The 11637-nt window shown below is 39.4% G+C and overlaps 1 protein-coding gene across 6 annotated transcripts in view; it reads left to right on the forward strand.

Annotated features, from left to right (window-relative positions):
* The window catches only part of ARHGAP12 (Rho GTPase activating protein 12), a 76307-nt gene extending 66783 nt beyond the window's left edge, over positions 1 to 9524 (forward strand). For all 6 annotated transcript variants that reach the window (XM_032100374.1, XM_032100383.1, XM_032100393.1 and 3 more), the window contains 6 exons: positions 32 to 151; positions 3045 to 3143; positions 5193 to 5270; positions 6051 to 6185; positions 6456 to 6558; positions 6984 to 9524. In XM_032100374.1, coding sequence (XP_031956265.1) covers positions 32 to 151; positions 3045 to 3143; positions 5193 to 5270; positions 6051 to 6185; positions 6456 to 6558; positions 6984 to 7158 — 710 coding nt within the window. In that variant the 3' untranslated portion in view covers positions 7159 to 9524. The remainder of the gene's footprint in view (positions 1 to 31; positions 152 to 3044; positions 3144 to 5192; positions 5271 to 6050; positions 6186 to 6455; positions 6559 to 6983) is intronic.
* Positions 9525 to 11637: the final 2113 nt, after the last annotated feature.

The following is an 11637-nucleotide window of genomic DNA, read 5'->3' on the forward strand; positions in this document are numbered from 1 at the left end:
GTAGTAATGATAAATGTGTTTCTCTTTTCAGCAGTGAAAGCACCCAGCAATATAGATTCCACAGATCAGAAAAAGACAAAAACGAAGCTCAAGAAGTTTCTTACACGGCGCCCTACATTACAAGCTGTCCGTGAAAAAGGCTACATTAAGGGTAAATGAACCTTTTTAACAAAGGACATAATTTGAAAAGCCGAACTTACTAGTTCATATGTAAAATGGGGTTTAAATGGTCTAGTTTCAGAGTAAAATATGTGTGTATAGTTGGTTTAACAAAAGTCTTGGATGTATAGTGGAACTGGTGATTGATTGCTGTACTTCTGAGTGCTGTTACTAGCCATTAAACTGCTTGGAGGATGCCCTCTCCTTCAGTTCGTTGCTGACCAAACTGCAGTGAAAACTGAGGGCCCAGGAGCCCATTTGGACTTGGACTCTCTAGCTAAGAAGCACTGCATTCTACCTTTCTGAGCTGGAAATCCAGATATCTGACCCTCATTTGTGCAAGCAAGGGAAAGAACAGCCCTTTGGGTAAAAGGCTGAGTGCGTGGGCTCACCCATTTCACAAGGGTGTTTTAGTCCATGTGGAACCAGACAATCATGTGCCATATCATAAGAAATGAAATATTTAGGAAAACCAGGATGAGGTTACAGGAGTGTTAATTTAAACCTCTTTTTCCCATAACCTTTTTTGAATGTACACATTGTTTTAATTGTTTCACAAAGAGTGTTGCAGATACTCTTGAATCAAAGTTATGAAAGATTTCCTTTTGTCACACTTGTAGAAATTTGAGGGAACAGTATTTGCACAGGTTTAAGTTAATGTGTTTGTGTAAACTATTGACTTGGTACTCATTGTAAAACTTCATTTATTTATTTATTTGTATGCTTTAGCAGGACTTGTAGGTGGTGCTCTACTAGGGTCAAAATAGCATATGGGTAGGCAAATACCAGACCAAATCCTACTGTGATTTGCCTCACTACATACTTTAACAGGTGTGCTTCTGTTGCATGTGGCGTTTGATATATTTGTGTATCTGCAAATATAATTTACTTGTAAATGATGGAAATTTTGTTTGGGATAAGGAGGCATTATTCCCAGACTTTGATGGTTTGCTCTGCTTTACGGCTTAGTATTCATGTCATGGCTCAGTGACATAACTTCTGACATTGGCAACAGTGAACACTAAGCCAAGTTTAATTTGTACATGTGCGTGCTAATGATTGGATTTTTAATAAAGGCGTTAAGGAATGAAGAGTTTGGTTTTTATTTAAAAGCATGGTGTAAGTTTTAAAAGTTGGATGTGCACTGTATAGTTTTACGTTTAAAAGTATGAATGAAGAATACAGAAGTCTTCACTTAAAAGCCCAGTGTACTTTTGTGGCTGCTACAGAACAAGCTTAGTAAATGGAAAGCTTGGCAAATCCAGTATGAGCAGATAAAATAGTGAAAAGTTCTAGGAGAAAAAATCCACTTGAAACAGCATGCACTAAGTGGAGAAGGAGCTGTGCTAAAGTTTTCTTACATGGAAAATCAAAAGTACAGAAGTTACTTTTAAGATGAGAAAATAGTACTCCTGTGTATCTTGAAATTATTAAAGTCAAAGGCAATTGTAGCAAATTACTTTGTTATGTGCTACTATTTTCTTCTGCTACCTAATCTGCACTGCTTTACCTGCCACAGCTGCATGCTAGCCTGGCTTTCTGCTGCGTGGGCTTTTTGCTACTTTGCTCCTTTGCTACTGATTCTGCTTATAAAGCTCGCTGCGTGAGTAGCTGCCACAGCACTGAGGTGGTGTGGACCACTGGCCTCATCGTATCCAGCTAATAATGCCATAAAATGCCCATTTTCATACTGTAAAATTGGTTTGGTGTGCTGTTTGGGGTTCCCAAAGGACTAGTCAAGATGCAAGAGTTGTTAATCTACTGAAATGACGGAACACGAAAAATGGGCTAGATGCTGTGCATGATGCAAATGCAAGAGCAGTCTCTCTTTTGCAGAAGCTCTGAAGTAAGACACACTAGATTCTGGGAAGATGGCCACTTTTGTACCTATGTTAACAGAGTAAACAAACCAACAAACACCCCTTCTCTTTAAGAGTGCAGTCTTTGCTTCTCTGTCTCAAGACCCCATGTCACCCTCATGCATGTGAACAGAAGAGGCCATCTATTATTTGGGCATCTCTGATGAAGGCCACAGAAATGGATCTGTCAAAGACTTTGGTGATACAATATCTGAGCAAGAGGAATTAACATGTTGCTCAAATTCACTGAGATGTTGCAGGCTTCTCATCTCTATGCAAGCTGATTTTCATTTTTGCTCCACTTTATGATAGAAAATACTCCTCCTGGATTGTGTAGTTTTAAAAATAAGACTCAGATTTACCTTTGCCCATAAATATCTGTATTTAGATTCCAGCCTTGCAGCCAGGTTGCCTAGACATGGTCAGACTTGCATCCATTCAGAGCTCTGAGGTAAAGGTCTGTCATTTACAAGTTTGTGTCAGAACTTAAAAATGTCAGAAGACTCTACATTAAAGTAAATGAATACATAGTGCTGTGTTAAACAGTAGGTGCCGTGGAAGATGACATTTTGCACATTTTTTTCCCAAGCAGTGCCAAAAGCTTTCACTCTGGTTAAAGTTCGTCATCTCTGTTCGAATTTTTAACAAAGATTGCAATAAATGCATGTTGAACTTGGGACAGGAATGGAGTGTAACAGGACACATTTGAATCCATTAAATTTCTTATTGCAGTATTGACCAAATTACTCTTAAAAGTATCACCTGATGGATTAAAATTATTTCAGTAGCAAAACTTCCTTCCTTGGAGGCTCGTGTTTGTGTAGCTGCTGACCCTCTTTCTTACTGGGAGCTTTTTCTTGCTGGGAGCTGCTGAGAACTCTTTTCAAAACTTTCCTATTTCCTCTCCAATACTGCGACAATTGTATCCAGTAGACTTTGCCCTTTTTAGAGGTTTGTTTTAACCTGAACTAGTTCTGTCACTTGAGTCCTGTTCCACTGTAAATCAGTCTCTTTACTTGGTTCCAGATCAAGTTTTTGGTTCAAATCTCACCAGCTTGTGTCAAAGAGAAAACAGCACGGTGCCAAAGTTCGTGAAGCTGTGCATTGAGCATGTTGAGGAACATGGTATGGTTGAAGTTTTTTGTTTACAAATCTCTTTTGCTCACACTCCTAATGTTGAACATTTTAATCTTAAAATGCTGTTGGTTTATTTGAGGAAAATAATCTGAAAGTCATATCTGGAGTTATCATTGCGTTTTTAAGAGTGAGGACATAGGTGGGATTCAAAGTGGGGAGAGGGGAGGAAATCTTATATCTGAGAAACTGATCTGCTCCAGTATATTCTAAGCTGAGGGGAAGGCAGGACAGCCTCCTGGCAGCAAGGCTCTAAGGGAAAAGGATTACCAGAAGTAGTAGAAGAGCTCAGCTCATCAAGTTATTTTTGCAGATTAAAAGTGAGACTATCAAAATGCAACCATTCATTTTTGGAAGGTTTAAGCATGCTAACAATCACTTCTATTAAAACTTCCTTGAAACAAACTTCTGGGAAACAGTTGTGTTCCTGCTCTGTGTATGCACTGACTACCAGAAGACCAGTCTGTTGGTTTGATGCCCTTCAGCCAGTTACACCAATTGCTAAATTTTATGCAATTTTGGAGATTATCAGTGTCCACATATTGACTCAGTTTTTGTTTGCTTTCATTGAAAATATGTATTTCCTACCTAGTAACTGAGGACACTTTGTTTGAAAGCTGCATGTGACATTCTGGGTTGTCTGCTGTAAAGCACATCTTCACATTTTTGTTGAAAATATGTTGGTTGGGACTCCTGACTTGGCTGTAGTCTCTGCTGGTGTTCTTGCCTGTTTCTTGCTGTTGTCTTTGCCCTATCTGTTGGAAAAGATGACCGAGAGGGGATTATGGCATCTCCATAATCATCATTCAAATACTTACCAGTCCGTTAATCTGAGAACATTCTCTTGAGAATGAGGGTAAGTGTTACAGGGGAATACATGTGAATTCTAAGGCATCTTCCATGGGAACTTCATTTAGGTTTTTGTTGCAGCCTGTAGTCCTCTTTGTCAATGCTTCTATCTTACGGCCTGGGAGGGGAAAAAAACTGCTTCCATTGCATTACTCCAGTTTGACAAACTGCCACCTTGATTGTGGCAGCAGGCTTTATTCCATTTGTGATCTAAAGATTGTGAGGAAGGGGTTATTTTGCTTTGTTCCTTTTTTTTTTCTTTATTTGTTTTTTATTTTAAAGACAGGACTGCAGTGAAGATAGTGAAGTTTTCCTTTTTTAAATACCTGAGGGGAAGCTGACAGAAATGAACAGCTATTTTTTCCTACCTCTCCAACTCTTCTTCCTTCTGCCTATATACTTCAAATCAGTTCTTTCTGTAAAGGAATGACTAGTGGATTATGGGGAAAGGGATATATCAGATGGTGCTGGTAACAGTGCTGTGTTGCATCAGACAACTCCTTGAGGAGCTACAGGGACTTGCAGGTATTCTGGCAACACTCACCCTCTCAGTGGCACTGACTCACCTGCTGCATCCAACTGGCTTTTCAGATAAATTCTTTATCTCCTAATCACTGCTGAGTAACTGCAGTAGCAACCACAGAGACACAGTTTTCTTCTTTTCTGGTCAAGTGTGCAATCCTGTAAGGCAAGGGCTGCCCATTTTAGTTCTGTGGGCTGTTGGGTAGCTCTGAGCGTGCATGTGTATCGTTCCTTCTCCATGTAAACCTGGTCACTTGACAACTTAGAGATGCTCTCTCTGCATGACTTGATTGGGTTTTTCTTAACCATACATTAAAAATTGAACATTGTATCCACCAAATATTTGATTATTGCATGTTGGACTCCCATATATTCCCTGCCCACCCACCAAGAGCATCTTAAACAAGACATCTGATCTCATTGGGGAAACTTGGAGCTGTTGCCTCATTACTGCTTGAATAGGAAGTTTTAGAGATTACTTTGAGCTCGATGCTGCCAGACTTGTGTCAGCAAATTAAACCTCCTCTGTCTTATATGCCCTGCTTATCAAAAAAATCTAGTTTTAGGGTTTTTTTCTTTGTTACAAGGTGGGTTCCCTTTGCTGTTAATTTTGCTGAGTAGACCTAAACATATGTAAGATATTAAAATGGATTTATCCCTTTGTTTCAGGGTTGGATGTTGACGGCTTATACAGAGTTAGTGGCAATCTTGCAGTGATACAGAAGCTGAGATTTGCAGTCAATCATGGTAAGCTTCCTCCAGCTGTATTGCAATGGCATATATGTTCAGATTGGTGAAGTTCATAGAAAGCTCAGGAAAAGGATTTATCTGTAGCTGCAGTGTATCATGAGAAATGATTATCATCTTTGAAGTACAGTTACTTCAGAATTGTGAACTGATTGTACAATGTACGTCACTTGAAAAACCTGATGTACTGGAGGTTTGGTCTTGTGTGGACTACAGAGGCATTACTAGAACAGAATTCTAAAGGAAGGTGGTAATAGAATTTGAGGAGGGGGGATTATTTCAAACAAAATAACTCACTACCTCATGGAAAAACAGCAAGATGTTAAGCTTCCACTAGCATTAAAATTGTAAGCTACTGGTTTTTTAGTGAGATTTGCTACTGACTTTTAGTAGGGGGACGGCATAGCTCCTCTTCACTGTACTCTGTACATAAAACTCTTTCTTTTGGCAATCTCTTAGTGTTTTGTTCAGTGAAACCAGGAGGAGAACAGTAGCCCATCCACAATCTGATCTCTCCTTTCCTGATTGACAGGATCTAACCGTAAATTTAGCATTATGTCAGCAGCTTCTGTTCCCTTCTGGAAAATGCCCTAGGAGTAGGGGAACTGTATGTAGTGCATTAGGCAGAGTTTGGCCATCTCCGTCTGCTGCTGAATGGGATACAGGATGGGGTGGAGCAAGTCTTCACTACTTTGAAAGCAATAAGTACAGAAGAGTAGTTGAGTTAATTTAAAAAAAAAAAAGAGCTATTATCATTAATTATTTATTTTTGTCTCTCAGATGAGAAGCTGGACTTGAATGACAGTAAATGGGAAGATATACATGTCATCACAGGAGCTCTAAAAATGTTCTTCAGAGAATTGCCAGAGCCTCTGTTCACTTACAACCACTTCAATGACTTTGTCAATGCAATTAGTAAGTCTGGAGAACTTGCATATGGTGTTTGGAGAAGTCCTGCACAATTTTTAAAATTTTTTTGGACATGAAAAGAACGTTTTGGTTATGAAGGGGGGTGACTTGTCAGGAATTGCCTGTCCGTAATGCCGGGGCCGGCCGGGAGGTGGCAGTGTCCTATCTCGGATTAGCACTGCAAACCGTGGCTTTCATTCCCAGCCTCTTAAATTTTATATTAAAGTTTTAAACAAAAATACTGAATTTTTGTTTCTCAACCTCACCCTTTTGCAGAGCAAGAACCAAGGCAGCGTGTCTCTGCTGTTAAAGATTTAATCAAACAGTTACCAAAACCAAATCAGGACACGATGCAGGTACTCTTTAGACACCTGAAAAGGTAAGTAACAGATAGAAGGAAAGGCTTTGTGTTGCTGACCCTTCCTTAAGGATAAAGAATCCAATTAAAAGTACCAAGTGACTGTTCTCACTGCATTTTTTTCCCTGTATTGGACTTCATAAAAGCAATGTATCCATCTGTTTGGATATGAGGTTGCAGAGCACCAGACTTGAGACAGTATGTTTCATAGTTGTGATGTTTACTGCCAAGTCCTTTTGAGGGACTGTGAGAGGACCAAGAATGACATTTCAAAACAAAACTTTTTTCATAGAGAGAGGAATTACAGCAGCTGTATGTCCTAATAGCAAGACTACTCATTAAATAAATACTCTGAATAGCCATTTGCTTTGAACTGTGTCTTTTTCTGTCATCCTGTTGCTCTAACATCGATAAGTCTCTTTTTGTGTATGTTTTTTCTCTTTCAGAGTTGTAGAAAATGGAGAAAAGAACCGAATGACCTATCAAAGTATAGCAATAGTTTTTGGTCCAACCTTGTTAAAACCAGAGAAAGAGACTGGTAACATAGCAGTCCACACAGTATACCAGAATCAGATCGTAGAGTTAATTCTACTGGAATTGAATTCCATCTTTGGACGCTGACATTTTTCTTGGAGAAGAAACTGGAAGTGATGGGTTGGCAGTAGTACTCCACCAGAAGGAAAACCTCTTTCTGTATACGATGTTTTATGTTTGTGGACCAAGCAGCAACTTGTTTTTTGCACTTTTGGGGGAGGAGAGAAACAGGAGAAATGTTTGACCACTTCAATGCAAATTAAAGACAACACTTCAGATTTCTTTGAAAAGTTCAATGTAAAAAGTGAATTAAAAAGTTTATAGTTTGCCTTTTTAAAGTATCATTGGAAAAATGTAATATAGGTTCATACACTGGATTTCTTTGAGAGTAAAACTAACAATCTCAAACTGGATAATCTGGAATTTAATCTCAAAATTCTTCCATTTGATGGGGAAAATTTCTACCATTTTTCTTGGTATGGAAAAATTCAGTGAAGTTACATGTTAAGCTTGTTTATTGCAGCCTACTCAGATCTGTATGACACTTTTCCAAGGGGTTTCTGCATGCAGTGACTGTCTTAGACTTACACTAACAGTTTGGTTTAATTATTCAAATCTAATTCTTCGCTTGCTATCTGCTGCCCTTTTTTCCTCTTTTTCTCCTGTTTTTCTGTTGTTGGTTCTATTTTTTTTTTTTTACTTCTTTCTTTCTTTTTTTTCCCCAGCAACCTCTCTGGAAGCTCTTTGCTGCTTCATAGAGCAGCACACTTATTACACTATTTCAAACACTGAACTTGTAAGAATATCCAGCAATGGATATGTCTTGTGGCATAATAGAAGTAATATTTAATAAACATGTTCATTTTTTCAGGGTATGTCCTGAGCTAAGTTTTGTGTTATACTGATCTAAAGCTAAAGTCCTAAGTAAATACCGACTGTAACACTGTATTGAGTTGTTGGTGTAATGCTGAAGTAGTGGAAGTTCATTCTTGATGTAAATACAGGCTGTCCTTTTGATTCCTGTATATAATTCAGTTCCTGTATAGTGTAAGAACACTTTAGTCACACATTTCTAATCATGGGTAGATTAGCTACAGTAGCATAATGTTTCCAGTGGATGTCTGGGTTTCAGCAGGGAAACAGGTTATGGGGGGGGGAGGGAGGGAGATCTGTGTGCACTTTTAGATGTTAATTACATTTGCGGGCAAATAACTGTAATGCAAATGGTACTGGACAAATACCGAGTGTGCTTGCTAAATTGTTAATGCACTACAAGAAGAGCCTTTTAGGTTATTTAATATGTACAGGAAACATTAGAAAAATGTATTATGAATTCTAACATCTACAAATAGTGAAAGTGATGTTTTGATAGATGGATGTTTGATCGAATCCACAATTTACCAAGCTAAATTTAAGATTTTCTTTTTACATTAATGTAGAATAATTTGTAAAATTGGTTTTGAAAGATTTTGTTACAGGGAGCATGGTCTGCTGAAGATTTTTTTAAATGTATTTTTCTAGACTAACTGCTGTATCTGACATATTTGTTATGTCTAACCTGAATAAAGAAAACCAGAAAACCAGTAGTTCTTTTAGAGTATACCATACCCGCTTCACAAACCCCCTTTAAACAAGACCAATGTCTCTTACCCCTTAGCATGGATGGATACCACTTGTGACAAAGAGTTGTCACACTTGATTGAAATATGAATGCCTGCTTTATAACCTGACAATTTTAGGAACTTCCCAGCCCCCTTCTTTAATAACTTGAATTCTAACATAAGGTTCAGAGAGGGCAGAAGTAATTTATGGGTAGAAATTTGCAGTCTTTAAAACACATCCCAGCTTGGACCCCACTGTACAGGAAACAGTTACGCTGAGGAAGGGACTGTGTGTCAGTATCCTTAGATCTGCTGTGTCCCCCTCACACACAGCCCTGGCTCACAGCAGAGGGGATGTGTGGTGACACACTGAGCTGTAACCAGATTGATGGTATGAGAATTTCACGAACACAGGGCTTGCATGAAAAGTTTTTGGAGATAAGAGAGAAGTTTAGTAACCTTGTGGCTTTCTCAGTGTCTTCTTGTGGTAATGGTGAAGTCTTGTGGTTTGTTGCAAAGCGACCTGGGTGAGAACTGCGAAAGCCCCGTGTCGGCGGTGTCGTCAGCCTCCCTCTGGGCTGTCATGCCAAGCAGTGCTGAGCCTGTGCCCTCACCTACTAGAAAATATCACCAAAGTTGGAATCTGTGGCTGTACATTATTCAGAACCTGCCTTTGGCTGTAAAATAAGAAAGAATTCCTGCTGCTACATGAGAGGGCTTGTTCACCAGTCACCTTTTGTTGCGAGTGTTACCTTTTTCAAAGGAAGAATGCCTTTTTAAAGCAATTTGATAATGAGGATGTCACGCTTTTCCTTGTATTCCCCAAAAATAAAGCATTTTGTTATGACAGTATCTAGTATGGTTTTGTGCAGTGAAGTTGTCTTAATCTAATTTTTAGTTTGGGGAGGGGAGGGTATTCTTTTTAATTGAAAGAGGTGCAGGCAAACACTTGAGACATTCAGGAAGAGGAGGAAGTACAAGCTGATGGTACATTTGTTGTGACCAACTTGAAACTGTATATGTCACCACGCTGGGTTTCTTCACTGCTTGAAAGATCTTGTCTTGTTCCAGCAGGTAGCTTTCTTTTAAATAATCAAAATGAGAGATTTGCACAAACACACCAGGGGAAAGCTATGTGTATTAGATGAAACATAGTTAATTTTATATATTCCTCAGTTTATGCTCTATCTCAGATTTGGTTCTAGTTTAAAGTCAATTTCAAGCTTGAATATAAATTTTTTGGGGCCATAACCACTTGAAAGATACTGGAGGTCCAACATTATGTATTGGTGCCAGCTGAATTTTTTGTTCCAGCACTAGAGCTGTGTTCAGGTCTGTAGTTCAGCTGCACAGTGGTACAGTACCAAGCAACTTTCAGCCATGCTTGATCTGTACCAGTGATGGGTTTCTTCAGTTTGAAGCTGGAGAGAGAAGTGAACACAAAAAAGACAAGACAAATATGCACAATCATTTCATGTAAATTTTAAAAATTAAATTTTTAATTTTTAAAGTCAGAGTTGCATGCAGGAAGTTTTATTTACTTGCAAGTGGATAGGTCATGCTTACTGCCCAGGTTCAGGCTTTCCTCCCCATCTTCACAAAAATCCATGATAAATTCCCTTTGTACTCAGCACATTGTACCCTGGCAAGAGAATCCTTGCCTTGCAGCATGAGAGAGAAGGGAGTTTATAGGTAATACAGTATCAGTTTATTCTTAGGCCGAGCCCTGACTTTTTTCCCCTTAAAGGGAACAGCTTTATTTAGCCCTGAAGTAGTGATATTTCAGAATCAATTGGTTAATTCATAAGCCATAATGTAACCCAGGCACAGAAGGGCATTCTGCTGGGCCCAGGGGGAGGGACAGCATGTCTGATGAGGCCGCCTGCAGCCGCTGGGGAGAGGAGAGCTCCTCTGAAGAATCTTAATTAGCCTCCACAATTGTGAAGTTTTGTGGGCAAGCAGCTGGTAGGACGGGATCAGGCCTTTACAAAAGTAGCCCTATGTGAATGTGGGACTTAAATGAACATCCCCCCCCCCGCTCCAGCTCCCCCAGCATTCTTGTAAACAGAGCACTTGTAAAACAAGCTCACACTGTGTAACAAACCAACATGAAAGACATTCAGGGGCAACTTGGCCTCTCAGTCCTTTTTATTGCCTTGAGAATTAAATGGCAGCTCCAATATTAGTTTCTTACAACTTCCCCAAACAGATTTGCGTTTAAGGTATTCAGCTGCTACTTTAAAAAAATAAAATCTGTGTTGCATTCAGCAAACTTAGAACTGCAAAGTGGAAAAAGCAGATATAGCATCGGGTTTTTTTCTCATAGAATCTGACAGCTTATTACACTAAAATGTAGTTGGCTGGGGAAGGGAATAAGTAAATGCAAAAGACTGAAGGCAGCAGACAAAGCAGGTGTGATGGACAAGCAGGATAGCAAAGAAACATTCACTTGGAACTGCAGGAATCCAGGCCAGAGACCTGAGAGAGAGCCATGCTGCCAAGAGTGTGGGTTGGAGTTGCTTTTTTTTTTCTCTTTTTCTTCCTTTGCATGTCTTACAATACAGATGAAGGCCCGGCTGTGTTTTTTAGGGGTAATTTGCTCTGCAAACAGGTGGAGTTAAGTAACATTGCAAAAGAGCAGTACCCACCTTTCTACATCTTTTCTGGAGTGGCTTCTATGTGTCAGCTCCTCAGGGATGCACTTGTGTCTAACTTCCCTGGACACAAACACCTGAGGGCTAATGAGAGTCAAAAACTATGTCCCTTCAACCAGCATCTGTACAGTACAAAAATAAACTTCTTCTCAGTTTGGCAGTGTTATTCTGGTGGCACTGAGGGCCCCATCCAAGATCCAACCCTTGTGGCACCAGATCCTGAGAAGCACAGGTGGTCCTGTCTGTTACAACCTCAGCACACCAGAAGAAACAAATAAATGAAGTTCGAAAGTGGGAGTATGCAAAGAAAA

This window comes from Corvus moneduloides, chromosome 1 (assembly GCF_009650955.1).
Source record: "Corvus moneduloides isolate bCorMon1 chromosome 1, bCorMon1.pri, whole genome shotgun sequence".
Taxonomy (NCBI): Eukaryota; Metazoa; Chordata; class Aves; order Passeriformes; family Corvidae; genus Corvus; species Corvus moneduloides.